Genomic DNA, 19672 nt, shown 5'->3' with positions numbered 1-19672 from the left:
TCTTTTCTGGTGAATTTCTACTCTTTACCCTTTTGGAATTTTCTATAAGACAGAAAGGGGCAGGGGTCCTGCTACTAGCAAGTTTCTCTCATCTTCTTGAGTTTTTACCCTTTCCCACCCTGAAAACTTTCCTGGGTTTGGGTTTTCCTTTCCTCCGAGGGCCATAATTCTTTTTCGTCGGGAAACCAGCATATCTCCTAGTCGCTAGGACTTTCTGACTAACTCCTCTGGTGGAGTAAGGACACTTCTTCCCATATCTGGGTATTCCTACTAACAGACTACGCCTGCCTTTCGATTTCGGTTTCATGGAAACCTCAGGAGAATTACAGAAACTCCTACGTCTATCTATCTCTAAAACAACAGAACAGGAGAATGAATCTACATACCACCTTTCCTCGTCGATGTCGGAGTCTTTGTCTGAACTCTGTGCCTTTCTGCCAGCTTTCGTTGTTCCCTCCTACTTCGTGCTCTGCTGCATGCAAGTTCCTAGTGCCACCTCAAGGCCTATTTTTTTATTCCCATCCATTTGTCGTTCCTGACCTCCACCTGTCCTTTTCCTTTCTCGGCACTCTTCCCCAACTCCTTTTCTCAGGATTTGTCTCAACTGTTCAGTCCTCCTTTACTCGTTATAACTCATACATTCTTCTGGTTGCTCCTGCCATACCCTTTTTGTCCTACCGCTACCACTTGCCATCACTTCTTGGCCTCTTCTCTCGACTCCCCACATTCCCTCCATCTCCATTCTTAATTGCGCCTCTGCTCCCTTCTCTGCCCCTTCATGTGATCCTACCCTGCCCTTCCCTATCAGCTACCTTGCTCTATCATCTACCCCGCACTAATCCTTTCTCATGAGTGTCCTATCTGTCGTCACCAGCTCTGTCCTTTCCTTGCGTCTGCCACTTACTAGCTTTTCTTGACCATTCTCCTCCAGGTTGCTATTGCCACCATTATTGATGTCGAGAAGTTTCTACAATTGCTCTCTCTCCTCTAGGAGTGGGAGCTCCATTCCTTTGATGTCCATCGACTTTCCCCTATTTTGACTTCCCCAGTTAGCTAACCAGTCTTCCGGTTGATTGCCTATTTGTCTTACATGAGTGAGGATCAGATAATCTATTCTAGTGATTAGTTTCCCTATTTCGCTGATTAGCCATGTTGTTCACCAACTCCTGCTTATTTTTTCTATTGGTTCCTTTTGTTGTAGTTGTTTTACCATATCCACAACTAGTTTCGAGTCACCTTCAATTTGAAGGCTCTGGAACTTTTCTTGAATTATGATTTCAGGGCCGCGCTTCAACGCATGTAGCTCCGCTTCGTTATTCTTTGCTTCCCCATGGTCGATCGCGAAAATTCTCAAAGTTTTTCTTCTATCATTCCTGAATACCCCCTGTTCTTACATTACTCGGGTTGCCTTTTGTAGCCCTGTCGAGGTTTAATTTAGAAAATCCTTGTGGTGGATGCCTGTACTTTTTATTTCTTAGATCTCTCTATATTGGTTTTTACTTTGGGGACTATGTATCATGTTTTGTGTTAATTGTAGCCGTTGAAAAATCTTCTCCTCTGTTTGTATGATCTTCTAGTCCTCTTCCTTCCATCTTTCCATTAGAATTGTTTCTCTCATATTCTTGATTGTTTGTTTCCATATTTCTACTGGGGTTTGCTTCTCTTCTTTGAAGATCACACTGTTCCTTTCCTTCTAGATGTTCCAAATTAGGAACCCAGCTGATAGCATCCATGCACGGTTTAACACCAAGTTTTGGTAAGATTTTTTCGGCTAGTTTTCAAAGGTATTTTTGATATTTTGGTAGTTTCTATGGTAGTGTTCAAACAGCTGATGGTGGCTACTCCATAGGATGTTGCTGACAGTGCATTTGTTCATGGGGTGCTCCATCGTCTCCTCCAGTTCATTACAAAGCGCGTAGTGTGAGGGTCCCTGCACTCCTTTTCTCTGCATTTGATCCCAGGTTAGTGCCCATCCATGGTATAGGATCCATATAAAGAAGATTACTTTCGGCCAATTCTTTATTTTCCATAAAATTTTCCACTTTTTGGACTCTGTTTGTTGATTTTGTTTTACCTTTAAGTAATACCCTTCTGCTATTGAAAATGTTCCTTTTATTCGGGTTCCCCATCGTAGTATATCTTGCCCTGTTTTAACTGCAAATTTCCTGGATGCCATTTCTTTGTTGTAATCACCCCAACATTAGTATCAAGGGCTTCTACCCTGTGCTCCTTTTGCTTCCAATTTTGCCAATATTCCCCTATACTTGGTTTCTAAAAGTTTCCAACCACATCCCCCTCTGTCTGGGAGGTAAATGCTTGGATTACTTGTAGGGTTTCTTTATGGAGAATCTTTTGTCGTTGTTGCCAGTATTCCTCACAGAATTTTGCTGTGTCCCCCTCTCTTACCTCATAGAAGCTGTAGTCTCTTATCAAATCTTTATTTCTCCTAGCGAAATTCCATATTGATGATCCTTTTTCCTCTGTCTAACTTCTCATCCTGTCTTCAGGCTTCTCAGCTGCTTCGTATTTCTTCTCCCAAATTTTCTTCCATAGGTCCTCTTCGCCTTGTGTCCACCTCCACCATAGTTTCGCACCCATCACTTGGTTGAGTATATAAGGGTCCCGCAAACCTAATCCTCCATCTTTGATTGGTTTGCTTAGCCATTCCCAAGAGAGTAATGCCCATTTTCTTGTTTTACTTGTTCCTTGCCATAAAAATTTCTTGAACATGGCTACTAATTTTTGACATATAGATTTAGGGATGGCTTGGCTAGATATCTGGTATATTGGGATGGATTGCAATACTGCTTTTAGAAGGATTATCCAACTAGGGGTGTTCAATGACCGGAATGTCCAATTGTCTATCTTTTTCCTTATCTTACTTATTAGGGGTCCACAGTTTGCTACCCTGTATTGATGCTCATTGAGCATAATGCCCAGATACTTTGCTGGGAAGCTTCCTATTTTGAATCCCATTATTCTAGCCAGAAATCTTCGAAACGTTACCTGTGTATTAAAGAAAAATATTTCTGATTTCTCATTATTGATCTCTGTCCCAGATGTTTGAGTGAACTCAGAGAGAATTTTTATGATTTGTTGGGCTTCATTAAGAGAGGCCTGACTATAAAACATTACATCATCCATGAATTTCTGGTGTGTTATCGGAAGTTCATTACCGCAAATTCTCAATCCACTTAGCTATTCATTGGCTAATCGCACTTTCACCAGCATGCCAAGTCCTTCTGCTACTAGAATTAAAAGAAACGGGGAGAGGGGATCTCCCTGTCTAAGCCCTCTCGTAGGGTTAAATGCTTCAGAAGGGGTTCCATTCAGCATAACTGACATCATCGGTGTGCTCACCATTGACATTATCCATTTCACCCATCTCTCATCAAATCTGTGCACTTTTAGAATACCCCCTAGGTACGCCCAACTAAGGCGATCATAAGCTTTTGCTAGATCCAATTTGATTAGCATACCTTTGTTTTGGGAGATTTTCAGTGAGTGGATTACCTCTTGAGTGACTATTGTTCTATCCGTTATCTCCCTTCCTTTTACAAAACCAGTTTGTTCCTGAGCTATGAGGTCAGGCAAAATTCGTTTAAGTTTGTTCACCATGATTGTAGCCAGTATTTTGTGCACTACATTACATAAGGATATTGGTCTGAATCCTTGGGGTTCATCCAAATTTAAAGTCTTTGGAATTAGAGCCAGGAAGGTGGCGTTGAGGTCCGAATGCATACACTTTGTACATCTTGATTCTTCCACGAGTTCCACCAAGTCCTGACTCATAAAACTCCAGGAGGCTTGGTAAAAATAAATGGTAAAACCATCATGCCCCAAGGCCTTGTTCTTCGACATTTTGTTAATCACTTCCTCCACTTCTTCTTTCGTGATTGCCCTGAGTAAATCCAAATTTTGTTCTCTGGTCACTTTTTTAGGGATATGTTGGCATACTTTAGTGATTTCCTCCTCTCTGCTGATATTCGGTTCTATTAGGATCCCTTTGAAATAATCCACCAGAAGCTTCTCCATTTCTTCTTGTTGCCGTACTCTATTTCCTTGACTATCTTTTAGTGAAAGATTTTATTATGTTGTCTGTGGTTGAACATTGCTTTGTGAAAGAATTTGGAATTTTTCTCCCCTTCTTTCAACCATTGGAATTGTGATTTTTGTTTCCATATTATTTCTTCTTGCTTTCATCTTTCCTCTAATTGGTTAATTATCCTTCCTTCCTCCTCTGCTAGCTCCTCACTTCTTCCTCCTTCTATGATTTGTTGTTGAATTCCCTCCATTCTTGTCTGTAGTTTTCCTTTCTCTTTTTGAATGTTGCCAAATTCCTCTCTATTCCATTTCTTTATTTTGCCCTTTATGTCTTTGAGTCTAATTTGAAACGTATGCATTTTGTTTCTTCCTTCCACTCCCGTTTTACTCTCCTACCACCAAGTTTTCACTTTGGATATGAATTCTGGATCTCTTAGCCAAAAGGACTCAAAATGAAATGGTCTCTTTTTATTCTGAGTGTTCATAGCAATCTCCAGTTTAATAGGCCAATGGTTTGACCCTATAGAAGGGAGGATGGAAGCTTCATAGAAGATGTCCATTCCTATTAAATGTTCAGAGGCTAGAAATCTATCTAGTCTTGATGCTATTTGTTTATTCTCGCCTCTTCTATTGTTCTAGGTGAAGTTCCCATTTATAGTTGGGATGTCCACCAATCTTAAGTCCGTTTGCACATCTCTGAATCTTTCCATCTCCAGGTCTTCCCTCCTTATTCCTCCTTTCTTCTCTTCTTTAGATGTTGTCATATTGAAGTCTCCTACAATAATCCACCTCTGTTCCTGATGCATATTCCTTATCTTTTACATGTGAGTGAGAAATAGGCCTCTATCTACCAGGGTGTGGGGCCTATAGACTGCTGACACTACAAACCATTCACTTTTCCTGATGAGTCTAAACTTTCCTGTTAGGATTCTAGGCATTCCTATCCACCAGTCTATTAAGACTTCTGTTGGGTTCCAGATTACTGCTATCCCTCCCGCACTTCCTTTAGCATCTATGGTTACTTGCTCATATCTAGGATTTATTTTATTGAGTATTTCCTCCATCTTCTGACCTGAGATTTTCATTTCTTTAATCAACATAATTTGTGGTCTGTCTTTTCTCAATCATTCCGCTAGATGTCTCTACTTCCTTTTCCTGTTCAAATCTCTAATATTCCAGGATGTCAAAATCATTGAGGGGTTTGATTAAGGTTTTGGAACATTGCTGAAAGCGACACCACTCTCCCTATGTTCACTGACATTTCCCTTTACTTGTCCTTGTTGGTTTGTTTAGCTGTCGTTCTGATTCTCTTGTTCTTATTCAGTCACTGTCTTACCTTTTTCCTGTTTGGCTAGATATTGCTGGAATGTTTCCACGTACAACCTCTTTTGGTCTTCAGGGATAAATCACTCATCCAAGTTTCTCCACTCATTTAATAATTTTTCCAGTACTTCTTCTTCTATACTTAGGTCTTCCCTGGTTATCTCCATTTCTATCTCCATGTTTTCTACCTGTTCTACCAGTTCTTTGCCTTTGTCTAGGATATCACTCAGGGCTTTCCTCTTAGTGTGGGATCTTTCAATGCTGGAGTTGTTGTCTATCTCTTTTCCTTTCTGGTTTTCCATGGTTTGATCCTTGTCTTCCCCTTCTTCCTGGAGGATTTCAAAGCCATTTGATTTCCCTGGGTTTGTTTGTTGTACCTTCCTATCTTCATTGGAGTTTTATTTTGTTACTCTTCTTCTATTCTTTACCTCTTGGAATCCTTCTTGGTCTATTGGTCTTCTCTTCTTCTTATTACTTTTCCTCTCCTCTTCTTCCATTGTTATAGGACACTCCTTAACCAAGTGTCCATATTCATGACATCTGCGGCATCTAAATGGTATATGCTCATAGCCCAGGTTTTGCTGCGAAACTTCTTTGTGATACTCTAGCTCCACTAAATCTGGGATCGGGTTAGCAATGTTCATGTACACACAAATCCTAGCATACGAAGTATACCTTCCTTTTTTCATAGTTTCCGTTATTTTCACAAAACTCCTTATTATGTTTCCTATCCCTTCCAATATTTCTGGGTCCCAAAAGTCCATAGGTAAAACAAATGGTCTAACCCATACCAGAGTTGCTAAATTTTTTTCCTTATCAGGGTTATAGCATTCTTCCCAATATCTCATAAATAAACCCGCATTATAGTAAAAATAAGGGAAATTCTAAAACACTCTTTCTTTATTTTGCAGGTTAGAGAAGATTACTGTAAAGAAGCCTTTTACTCCCAGCTTTAGCTCGATATGTCCTAGGGGCTGCCATTTTTGCTAAATCCATCTGGTAAGGTCTCTTTGGGATGGCCAGACTCCAACAAACTTACAGATGAGGGTGTGATCCTTCATGTAGCTTCTGTACCTTTCCAGTTTATTTGGTGGGATTACAAACCTTGGCTTCTCCTCCACACATGGCAAACATTTTCCCCTTCTGCCTACCTGCCATGTTGCTCCAAGAACAGAACCTGCATTCTGCTTCTTTGTTGTTGGCTGACCTTTTTTTCCTTCCCCTGCCGCTGCATCCCAATAGGAGGGAATCTCTCCCCTCCTGACCTCTTCTATCATGACTGTGGCTCTTGGTTTTCCAACTTGTATTTTGTCGTTACTCTTTGTTTTCTACACCATTACCTTTCTTGATTCCTCCCCACCGTTTTACCACATGGTCGCCATTAGGTTTTGGTTGTAGAACTCTCTCTTATATCCATATAAATTCTTGACTTTTAAACAGGTTTTGCAATAAAATTATGGTTTATTACCATTATTTGTCTTATTTTTATCTAGCAATTTTTTCTAATTAATTCGTATAATAAAATTCATAAAAATGATAAAATTATTTTGAAAATAAGTCTTAAGCTTTTAAATGTGACTACTATTAAGAATATTATACCATATTTTAAAATTAAATCCATGTCATCAACTTATTAATTATTAATAATAAAATTAAAATTAAAATTAAAAAAATTCTAAAATAAATACACTTATGGAATTAGTTAATTTTAAATTAGAATGAATACCTTGAAAATATTAATGTGCATTGGATTGGGCCATAGCATTCTTTTCATACTAAACTAACTTCTTGAAAATAATAGTTCTCATATTTAAGTTAGCTAACTTAAGAAATATTTTTTGGTGGGTGGATGCCTATTAAGGGATATGGAGAACCTCTCTATTATAGAAGATAGGAGCATAGGGTCTTGAATTGGAAGGGAAACGGTGCAAGCTCAAACAAAAGATGATATAAGTAAGAAGTAGAAAAAAAATCACAACTGAATAATAGGTATTAAAAAATTACAACAAACATGAAGCAAGAGGAATTTGAATAACTAAGGGTGGATATGCATTCTTCTTACCGGCTCTGTCAACAAAAATCTAAAACGAATTATAGGTCGTGATGGAAAGTTGCTTTATAATCTAGGTTAAGTATGACTCGTCTCTTTGTGCTTTCCCGTCCACTAAAAAGATGCAATAAGGCCAATAGTGATGTGGTGTGACTGTTCACATGCCTTGTCATGGAGAATTGATAGTCTTATAACGTCTTTGTTAGTATTTTTTGTTGGGATTCTTCATGCAAACTAGCTTGAGTAATTGGTTTTTTTGTTTCATTATTTTTTATTTTTTTCTCTAAAGTGCAGAATCAATTAATGAATGGAGGAAAATAATTAAACTAGTCATTCTTAATGTAGTTTGATGCCAAGAGAACATATCGTTCAGTTAACTCTGTGAATATATTATAAACATAAGGAACTTATTGTGCTTCAGGCTTCACGAGCGTCATTTACAAATTATGAGATCCATATGTGTAGAAAGGTCAAATGCATAATTGACTATTGAATAAAGGGCAATATCAATATTACAAAGTTTGCCAAAGATAGTTAGAGGAAATTATGTATTAAATGAGTTGAATGGGAATATCAAATATTGTGGTAGTGAAAAGAGCATTGTTCATGAGACTTCAGAGTGGCAATAACTATCGAGGAAGACTAGTTAGATAGATGTGACATATGAATTGCAATTTGTATTTTTTGTAATAATATTTGTAAGTATGAAAATGTAAGCATTAAAGGAAGCACTTGGAAATAATTCTTACATTGACAAATTGATAGATTAGGTTGGTTGGTTATTGGAATTTGTTGAGAGATTTCCTTGACAAACAATTCCTTATTTAGATTCTCTTGGATATCATTTTCACTATTTGTGTGGCTTGTAATTTGGCTTTGATGGAAATATGTGAATTATTTTTGTGTGTAATCTATCCACCATGTCTTCTCTACCAATTTTTTCGTCAATAGAAAAAACAGAGAGATGTTTTGACACACAAACAAATGATTTCTATTACCTTGAATAACTCAATTACATGGTGTATTTATTCTGTTACTGAGCTTATATTGATTCTAAAATGAGGGATTGCAGTTGAGAAAATATCTCAACTATCCAATCCACTCACCCCAACCAATCTTACCCAATTTCTAAATTAAGTGTTATTCCAAGTTCTGTCGTTAACACTTACATTATTTCATAAGTCACATATTACATATAAATCATATCAAGTCTAATATCCTCTTCATCAACAATTATGTTCATTTTGGGATCTTACAGACATTGTTCTTTTTCACCACCACATGAGAAACCACTTTATTTTCACTTGAAGCATACCCGCCTCTAACCACCATTGAGAAGCTTTACAAAATTGGCATTTCCTAACTACTTCGAAGAATAACTGAGATATTGAATATCTCTATGGACAAGTTTACATCCTAGTAGTAAGCACCAAAATACATGTTTCCAATTATATAGGTAACCTGTCTAAGTATAGAGATTATTCGACAATCAATATCCAACTAACCTTTCTTCACAAACACATACACACATTAATAGATAATATAAATGATAGCTATTTACAAAAGCATGAGAGGCTGTATATTAAATTCATTATCATTTTCATAATCTGAGAAGTCCTGAAGGTTGATCTCTTTCAAGTCTTCAATAGTAGCTATGTTAGATGATTCCTTTAATTTTCCATTTAAAAGCTATATAGCACAAATTTTTCAATTGAACATTGTGTGTCCATATCTTCAACAATAAAAACATTCTAATGAGTTCCTATTTTTATTGACTCTATAATTTGATAATAGTTTCATGTCATCATGTGAGATGTCCTCTATATTACCAGATTTCATCATCTTTTCTTTCGCTAAGAGTGCTGCAATCATTCCATCTGATGATCTAGAGGAAAAATGACTTAAGGTGAAAATAACATTATCATAATTTGAAGGTAAGTTATTCGATAAAATAAGCATAACACCTTCTTCTTCTATTTTTACCTCAATGTCCTTCAGCTTCCTTATGAGTGATTTTAGATATTTTATGTGTGTAGACAATGAAACTCTATTATGCATTTTGAATTTGAATAAATGCAATTTCAAAGAGAATTTTGCATTCATGGCCTTTTCCAAAAATATCTTGCTTAAGTGTTCCCATATTTGTGAAGAGGAGATTCCTATGTCTAGAAGGTGATGTTCTGAATCTGAAAAAGATAGTCCTATAATAAACTTAGCTCTGTCTTCCCTTTTCTGCCATTCAACTAATTTTTTTGAATCATGGGTTGTTGTTTCTAGTCCTTTTACTAAACTCCATAGCTCTTTATGCATCAAATTCATTTGGAATTTCACCTTCCAAGTATAAAAGTTTGACCCATTGAATTTTTCAATAACTATTTGCTTCATATTTAAAATAAACAACTACTGTAAAACGTTATATCTCATGCACTTTCTCTACTTCTTACGACTCTAATGGTGGAATATTTCCACTCACTTTCTCACAAATATGCAACAATACATAGCACTATCTAGGATGACTCGTGGGCAATTGACTTGCTAGGAAAATATGAGACTGATAGCCCTTTTTGCAAGAACACTCATAGGGAATAAACACGGAGAAAGATATAGTAATTCTACAGAAGATTTGACGGTTCATGACAAAAGCGATGGCTAGATTCATTTCTCTATCTATATAGGTTACCTATATATATATATATGGAAATCTCAAGGACAACTCTCCCTCATTTGTCGATTGGTCGAGTCCTCCATTTTTTTCTTGTACTATAATGAAAGAATTGAAGTTAGATTCATTTGCCTAGGGCATGGAAATAATATTTGATTGCAAGATAACATTGATTACCTATTGCTTCTCCGAAGGATAATCTTGAGCATAAGTAATCGATAGGGTCAGCTTGAATGTCTTTCTACTGCAAAGAAATGAATCCAACCATCGATTGTCATGACTAGTCAAATCTGATGTAAAATTTCTATACCTTTATGCATCTTTATTTCCTACCAATGTTCTTACAATAAGAGCTATCAGTCCCATATTTTCCTAGCAAGTCGAGTGCCCATGATTCAGCCTATATAGTGATTTGTATTGTTGCATATTTGTGAGAAAGCCAATGACAGGGTCCGCCATAAGAGACATAAGAAGTAGAGAAAGTGCACGAGGTAATACTTTTTTACAATAGCTATCTATTTTAAATATGGAGCAAATAGTTATTGAAAAGTTCAATGGATGATCCGAATTTGGATCATTAAACTCTCTTAAAGCTACCCGAACTCTGTAAAAGATCATACCAAAGTTTAAAATCTTATGGATGTCGAAGCCTATTAGAAATAACCTCTGAACAACAACAATTTGTAGCCAGCACAGAGCAACAAGGACCTTCGGTCAAAGTGCATTGACTGTTGACCCATGGCGACTATGCATGGCACAAAAATGGCAGTTCGGAGGCTCAGATCAGAAAACAGAGGCAGTTTCTGATGCGCGATTAGCACAAACGTGCATCGTTGGGCGAAACCCCTTGACATGGTAAATCCCCAAGTGCTCGGTCACAAGGAAAGCCAAGAAAACCATGGGAAAAGCGTTGAAAACAGATGGCGGGTCATGCGGTCCAAAACCGACAGAATATCGGAGCTGTTTCAGGTGGTAAGTGGGTATTTCAGAGGACCCAGTGATGCCATATAATTATTGACGCGTGTCCGACATATGAGAGAGAAAACTATTCTCATTACAGGCTAACCTCCGAGCAAGTCATTTGCGCGATAAGAGCGATAATCGTAGGATCTGGAGGCCCCAGATCTAATGGCTAAGATGGCGCCCGATGGGAAATTGGATTCGACGGAGAAAATAAGCTTCGACACATAAAGGTTGAAGTTTGATTGGACCACTGAGTTGGCGGATGAATCATTTCACAAAGTAACCGAAGTAATGAACCGTTTGAGGAAGAGCTGGCTTAGTTCGTGAGGAGACAAGTGGCCACCTCTCTGTGAAGCATTATAGTGATGATGACGCAGAGCAGGGAATTCCAGCGGATAGAGGCAGGCGATCCGAAGAGCCGGGAGAGGAAGTGAATAGTCATGAGACGGATTGGCGTTAAGCCACAAACAGACAAAGAGTAAAAGGGGGAGAAAAAGAGAGCAACTAAGGAAGAAGTAGAGCGCACCTGGAAGAAGAAAAAAACTAGAGTTGAGCTCATTGTAATACACAGAGCCACCAGAAGTTGGAGGACAAACAGCGAGAAAAAAATGATGAATGCATAGAGAGTCTAGGGAGTCACTCGGAGGTTAAGTGAAAAGCCAGAGAGCTCAATTGACAGCAACATATCATTGTTGGAATTGCTTGGAAGTCAAGTGATTCATAAAGGCATGTAAAGGCTGATCGAAAGAGCATAGAAAAGCCAGAGCAAAGAGCCGTGAGCCGCAGCCAGAGCCAAGAGCCAGAGCAAGCGCCAAAAGCCAGAGTTGAGAGCCAGAACCAGAGCTTGAGCCATAGAGCCAGAGCTAGAGTCAAAGCCATAACCAGAGCCACATCCAAAGCTGGGAGCTAGAACCAGAGCCCGAGCCACAGAGCTAGAGCTAGAGTCAAAGCCACAGCTAGAGCAAGAGCCAGAACTAGAGCCAAGAGCCAAAGCTACAAAGTCAAAGAGCTCCACTAGCCAAGGGATACGATGGTGTTCTTAGCCCAATATTCCTGTATAAAACATTGGAGTTAAGTGTAGCACTTGTAAAAGAATTGAAGCCATAACCCCAGAGAGCCTAATCGAGTTGATTAGAGCTCAAGGAGACATAGCCCGAGATATCAGGGTGAACTTCATATTATCTTGTTGTCTTATGTGTTTGTTTTATTACTGCTTGAACTACTGTTATACACATTTATATACCACTTTAAGTACCTTCCCATACTAGCAAAAACAATAGATTTTGAGGTAAATAATCAGCTGAAACAAATACAAGCATACACCCATTATTTCAAGAATTTCCTATTTCCGCATTGGTTAATCATTAAGACTTGGGAAAATTAGAAGCTTTGGAAGTGGGATAGGTTCTTGTAAGTTAGATAAGAAGCCTAAAAGCCCCATTTTGAGATCAATGGGTCAAAATTTTATACCTCGAAGGTGAAAGCCGAAATGAATTTGATGCATAAAACCTATGGATTTTAGTAAAAGGACTAGAACCAACACCCCAAGATTCAAAACAATTAGCTCAATGATAGAAAAGGGAAGAGAAAGCTAAGTCTATTATAGGATTATTTTTGTCAGATTCACAACTTCACCTTATAGACTTTGGAAAGTCCTCTTCAAAAATATGGGAGTACTTAAGCAAGATATTTGGGGAAAAGACTATGAATAAAAAATTATCCTTGGAATTCTAGTTATTCAAATGCAAAATGCATAATTGAGTTTCATTGTCTACACACATAAATGATATAAAATAACTCATAATGCAGCAAGAGGAGATTGAGGTAAAAATAGAAGAAGAAGATGTTAATGCTAATTTGTTGAATAACTCACCTTCAAATTATGATAATGTTATTTTCACCTTAAGTCAATTTTCCTCTAGATCATTAGATGAAATGATTGTAGCACTGTAATAAGAAGAGGAAAGGACGAAATCAAGTAATACAAAGGACAACCAACACGATGAGATAGAAATATTCTCAAAGGGCAGAGCTAATAAAAATATGAACTAAGTAGAATGCTTTTACTATCAGAGACATGTACACACAACGTTCAATTTAAAAAGTCGTGTTAGATATCTTTTAAATGGAAAATTAAAGGAATCGACGAACATATCTACTATTGTAGACTTGCAATATGCCAACCATTAGGACTTCTAATATTATGACAGTGATAATGAATTTAATACAGAGGCTCTCATGCTTTTCTAAATAGCTATTAGTTATAATATTTTTTAATGTGTATATGTGTGTGTGACGAAAGACCAGTTGCATAATTGACTGTTGGATAAGCTCTTTATTTAGATAGGTTACCTATATAACTCAAAGTGTGTATTTTGGTGCATGCTACTAGGATGAAAACTTGTCCGTAGAGATATTGAATATCTCATCTATTCTTTGTGGTACTTAAGAAATGTCAATTTTGCAAAGCTTCTCAATGGTGTTCAGAGGTGGTTATGCTTTAAATGAAGATCAAGTGGTCGCCCATTTGGTGGTGAAAGAGAACAATGTTCGCAAGATCCCATAATGAGCATAATTGTTGATGAAGACCATAGTAGACTTGATATGATTTATATGTAATTTGTGACTTATGTAATAATGTAAGTGTTAAGGGTGAAGTTGGAAATGCTTAATTTAGAATTTTGGTAAAATTGGTTTTTTGAGTGGATTGGACACTTCAGATATTTTCTCAACTGTAATCATTTATTTTAAACTCATTTTGGATCTCAGTAGCACAATAAATATGCCATATAATTGAGTGATTCAAGGTAATAAAAATCATATGTTTATGACTGTATTTTTTTTCTATTGCAATTTAGCAAAATCATCAAATATTTTAAAATAACACATTCAATTTACTAATTAAGATTAATGAAAAAAATTAGTAATCATTAATTGGTCAAATTTAAAAATAAAATAGAAAAATAAACTACTAAAATGAAATATGCATTATTCCCTTGTGTAGATGATTTTAATAAATTAAAATTACTAACCTATTTAACCAAATAAAATATAAATTAAATAAATTAGTAAAATGAAAGATCGATCAGCACCATCAAATATTAGATGGGGCTTTTAGCAATTGTCGAAAATGTTTTTCGTTATCATATATATAATTGGTAATTAGGCTAATAATGTGTTAGCTATTACTATAACCCTTACATGAACCACACTACCATTTAGCTCAAAGGACACGAGTAAGTAATGCTAAATTTGAACATGAAATATTGTCAAGGACACAATAAGTCGTGCTAAATTTGAACATGAAATATTGTAATGACATTTACTTTATAGTTTTACAGATTTACCAATTAAATTCCGTAAAAAACTCCTCATCCTTCGCATATTAAAAAATTACTAATAAAACTATTATTTTCTTTATTGCACACAAATGCAATCTTGCCGCTAATCAATTCCAGGGTTGCAAAATAGACCAGTTGTTGCACAGAAATCCAATCTTATCATCTAACCAATTAGAGGCATGCAAAATAGACAAATCGGTTTACAAATAAATATATTCATCCTACACAATTTTTTTTTGTTTTTAACTCGTTTTACAGGACGCTGTGTATATCATCGTTCATGTCCATGGCCACCTGATTTATATATTTTAATATATTTGAACGTTTTATATATATATATATATATATAATTTAAATTTATAACTGCAAAAATTACATAAAATTAAAATTTCAAAATTTTAGCCTTAATTGTTCCAAGCTAATTTGACCCTGCATACACTAACAAATAATGTAACATTGTTTTCCCTTCATTATTTAATAACTTTTGTAACATATTAAAGATGTAACGATTAAGGTAAGACAAATTAGATACATGATACATACCATATAGATTTAATCCGAGGTCCACATCCTAAGCTCGAATGCACGTCATAACAAATTTTTGATAATATTAAAGACAGCTTTAATCTTGTATTTCCATAGCCTTGAAAATTCGTTCAAGATTTATGATTTTGCATCTAAATTTTGACCGTCCATTATGGATTCTCTTTACAGCGGCCAATATCTTGTTTTTGGAGTCCCCAGCGGGGGTTGGGTTCTCTTACTCGAACACGACCTCTGATTATAATAACAGTGGCGACAGTCGAACGGGTAATTTGTGTGGCGTTTAATTTCATAAAAAAAGCATTCATGACGATTAGGAAACCCTGGACATATACCGGACATCGCTAAACATGTTGTTTTTCTTTTTCTTTTTCCAGCTGCAGACGCGTATGCATTCCTGGTAAATTGGTTCAGAAGATTTCCGAAGTACAAATTCCGAGATTTCTATATATCAGGCGAAAGTTATGCAGGTAGTATTGGAATATAGAAAACAATATGATGTAAGTCATGTAACAAGCCAAATTCTGCAAGTACAATATAGCTTCGCTGCAGCCTCAGTTGTAAGCTGCTGGTTTTCATTTTTTACAAAAACTTATTCTCGAAAGCTCTGATACTATGGAAAAATAATAATAAGGCTCAGAAATATGTATATTTTTTTTTTTTTTGTAAGTTACGCATTAGTGAGGTTATATCAAGTGGAATAATAATATGGTTATATTATTGAATTCATATTTAGTTATATTAAAATTATCTCTAAGAATAACACCCAAATTAAAGTGGAGAATTGAACCACTGATTTAAAAAATTTATTAACAGCACATTGTCTATACAAAACGCTTGGGCAGATTTTAATAACTGTTAACTGTGATTATTGAAACATTACTGTAGGGAGTTACGTTCCAGAGTTGGCTGCCACTATTTTAAACCAGAAAAAGAAGTCGCAGGCGTCCTTCATTAATTTAAAAGGAATACTGGTGAGTTGAACTGAAATTTGGGTACATTTAGAAAAGTAATTCAGCTTCAATAATCTGAAGCTCAGAATGCATCAGAAGGAAATTCAAAATTAATTTTCCTGTCAAGCTCTTAATATCAAGGCATCTATCACAAATTAATTTTCCGGTCAAGCTCTTAATATATGTAACTATGGATTGAACAAAACATTGTTTCCTCTGGATATATCGAGGCATCTATCACAAATAAAACTTGACCAACTCTGTTAAAAGCCCTCATGCTACATTCTGAGTTTGTGAAAGTACAGTACACAATCAATTTCAAGCATGCTCATTGAATTTATACAGGTGGGGAATGGCATAATGGATAATGATAAGGATGGCATTGGAGAACTTACGTACCCGTGGACACATGCATTGATATCGGATGAAACTTATAACGCTCTAATCGATAGCTGTATTAAAGGAGATGCGAATTCGAAATTGTGCATAGAGTCGGAAGAAAAAATGGCTAATGAGATGGGAAATATCGATCCGTACAGCATCTATGCTCCTTTATGCTCAAAAAATTTATCCAAGGTATGTTGATCAAATTACAAGTTTATACAGCTTAATGTTTTAATATCTAGTATTTAATTGATGGTACTTTTCACCTAGAGTTTTGGAATATTAGAGAATTTTGATGGACAGAATTCATATTAAACACCATGTCATGAGCAAATTATTGGTTCACTACTTTTTCATCTAGTCAGTTGGATCAGAATAATCTAATATTCATTGGACAGATGAAAATACAGTAAACCAATAAACTAAATGGTACCTAATATTTGTCTTTTAAGTGATTTAGTACCTCTTTTCTATAGGGTGGATTTTGGAATATTTTTTTATACATAGTTACTAAGTTTAAATTCAAATTCAAATACAATACAATATACAATTAGATTAGAAAAAATTGAATTAAGGAAAATATTCCCCTATATATTTCAAAAATTCGGATTTAGGAATTTTATTTTATATATTAGATTTTCGAATATTTCTTTTACAGATATTACGAAATTCAAATTTAATACCATACCATACACAATTAAATTAAAAAAAAAATTGAATTGACAAAAGATTCGCCTATACACTTCAAAAAAGTTCATCCATAATCTGTCAAGACTCAAAACTACTTGTAATTTGACTCAAGTTTCCTGTTGCTGCCTTGCCCTCGTGACTGCTCCCTCTCTCTGGGCTATGAGAAATATAAGCGGCTTAGGTTTCTGTTGCTGTCCTACCCTGCTAACTGCTCCTTCTCTCTGGGCTGTGAGCAATATAAACCGCTAAGTTTTCTGTTGATGTCCTGCCCGGCTGACTGGCACCTCTCTCTGCTCTATGAGAAATATAAGCCTCTGGGCTATGAGCAATATAAACCGCTGAGGTTTCTGTTGCTGTCTTGCCCAGCTGACTGGCACCCGTCTCTGGTCCATGAGAAATATAACTCTCAATCTATCAATGTTTTTTTCACAGTTTACTCGAGGAGAAACCTTGATCACCCAATCCTTCTCTTTGATCTCTCCCGCCCATGTAATCTATAGGGAAATGAATTGATTTTTTTACAGATAATTTGCATATTTCAAAGAATTAAATGATATTTAGGTCAGAATTTGGTAACTATCCTTTGAATTTGCAATGCCGTTAAAAGCCCAGGTTTCCCTTTTTGTATGTCAGATTTTGGAATATTTTTTTAATATGCAATTTAGTTGAAGTCTAGTTTCTATTTAGGACCATTTATAACTGGTCATTCAGAATTTATGAAAATTTAATTTAGATCATTTTTTTTGAAATATTTTTGGAATATTTTTTTAATCTGTAATTTAGCTGAATATTTTTTTCATTTATAATTTAGTTTTTATTTAAAACTATTTAAAGTATTATTTAGATAAACTTTAATTTTATTTTTATTGCAGATTTTGAAATATTTCAAAAATTAATTAAACTCTTTCTCATCGATAGTTCATATAACCCTACTATTCCAAAAATATTAAATTCAGAACTCAATAGCTATGCCGCCACTATTTCTTCCTTCAATGTTTTTCTTACTACAGTTATAATTGCCGTCTTAAAAGGAAGAAGAAAATGAAATTCCGGGATATGATCCTTGCATCGATGACTATGTATACACCTATCTTAACAGGCGAAGTGTTCAGAAAGCCATACACGCAAACGTGACAAACTTACCTTATCCGTGGGACCAATGCAGGTAACATTACTTAGGCCAACTTATTTGTAATCCTCAATTTCCCGAAAATTTATTAAACCTCTTCGACATATAAGTTGATTGATTGAAACGTGTTATCTTGCACCAACGGACTAGTTCTCTTCTGAACTGGACCGACTATGCCTCAACCATGTTACCGACCTATCGTCGTCTTATTGCAGCAGGGTTACGAATACTTCTCTTCAGGTATGAACTTTGAATTCAATTGTAACGTACTCCCCGTATGTTATTATTTGATCATCACACCAATTTCCTTAACGCCGTTTTCTTGTTTGGTATTCAGCGGAGATACAGATTCCATAGTGCCCGTCGCCGGTACAAGACTCTCCATCAATGCGCTGAAACTTCCAGTTGAGACTCCGTGGTACCCGTGGGTTAATGGCGGCGAGGTAATTATATTATATCAGTTTCGCCTATTCCACAAATAACGTCCTCACGATACTGATTTTTATGTACAGAAATATAATGACTCCATGCATGCTTGCTCGTGTGCAGGTAGGGGGATATACTGTAATTTACAAGGGATTGACATTTGCAACCATTAGGGGAGCAGGGCATGAAGTTCCGGAATTTCAACCATCCCGGGCTTTGACGTTGTTCAAATACTTTCTGAGAGGAAAACCCCTGCCAGAATAATTTTATCGTGCAGAAATTGTCGCCAGTGGAGTTTTCATGCATAACAGACATTCCCAATCATCTTTTTTAGTTCAGTGTAGATGCAGAGCCGTTCTACCCTAGTTGAGTTCGCGAGTACACTAGTTTTTCTTTTCTGATAATATCTTCGAGAGAAATTTGTACTGGTACGACAACGTCAAACTGAACAAATTGCGCAGTTCGCGGTTTTTAGTATTTTCCTGAGTTGAATCTATTCTATTTTAGAGTTTTAACAAATGCATCGAATGAGATTCATTTCAGTATACATCTATTTTTCCTTTATTTACATTAGAACTTCAATGCTAATTAACTTTACTAATTGATTGTTAATTACTAATTTTGATAAAGTTTAAATTATATGATCTATAATAATAAAAAATTTACACAACCATATTAGTAATGGTTGATAGGCTTAATGTGATCGAATACTATTAAGGCTTCTTTTGGAATTTTTCTATTCATTTTTAAAACCACCCCTCCTTCCCTATTCTAAAATCCCCATATCATATTCCCTTCAATTCCCTATTCAAAATCATCCACTACAACACAATCCAGCACTTATTCCCTATTCAAAAGCGGCCACTTCACCCCTACTTAACTTTTATCTTAAACGCAGCTCCACACGAAATATAAAAGAGCCACAACTTTAATAATTTTGATACCCCTTCTTCCCTATTCTAAAATCCCCATATTATATTCCCTTCAATTCCTTATTCAAAATCATCCGCTACAACACAATGCAGCACTTATTCCCTATTCAAAAGCGGCCACTTCACCACTACTTAAGTTGCTCCACACGAAATATAAAAGACCCACAATTTTAATAATTTTGATATTGTGTTGAGGAAAAAAGTCCATTTCAATTAAAAATTTCAACATTTA

General features: G+C 35.9%; 1 protein-coding gene across 1 annotated transcript in view; it reads left to right on the top strand.

Moving 5' to 3' along the window:
• Window positions 1-18772, top strand: part of LOC149194796 (serine carboxypeptidase-like 26) — a 32293-nt gene extending 13521 nt beyond the window's left edge. The window contains exons 3-10 of the mRNA XM_089407903.1: window positions 15098-15193; window positions 15304-15396; window positions 15815-15900; window positions 16225-16455; window positions 17985-18118; window positions 18233-18322; window positions 18420-18525; window positions 18632-18772. Coding sequence (XP_089264029.1) covers window positions 15098-15193; window positions 15304-15396; window positions 15815-15900; window positions 16225-16455; window positions 17985-18118; window positions 18233-18322; window positions 18420-18525; window positions 18632-18772 — 977 coding nt within the window. The remainder of the gene's footprint in view (window positions 1-15097; window positions 15194-15303; window positions 15397-15814; window positions 15901-16224; window positions 16456-17984; window positions 18119-18232; window positions 18323-18419; window positions 18526-18631) is intronic.
• The last annotated feature ends 900 nt before the right edge of the window (window positions 18773-19672 follow it).

The sequence above is a fragment of the Pinus tabuliformis genome, chromosome 2_2 (assembly GCF_031772625.1).
Source record: "Pinus tabuliformis cultivar Carrire ecotype Pingquan chromosome 2_2, CPIR1, whole genome shotgun sequence".
NCBI lineage: Eukaryota > Viridiplantae > Streptophyta > Pinopsida > Pinales > Pinaceae > Pinus > Pinus tabuliformis.
Note: the sequence above shows the minus strand (reverse complement) of the source record. Positions and strands in the feature narration are given on the sequence as shown.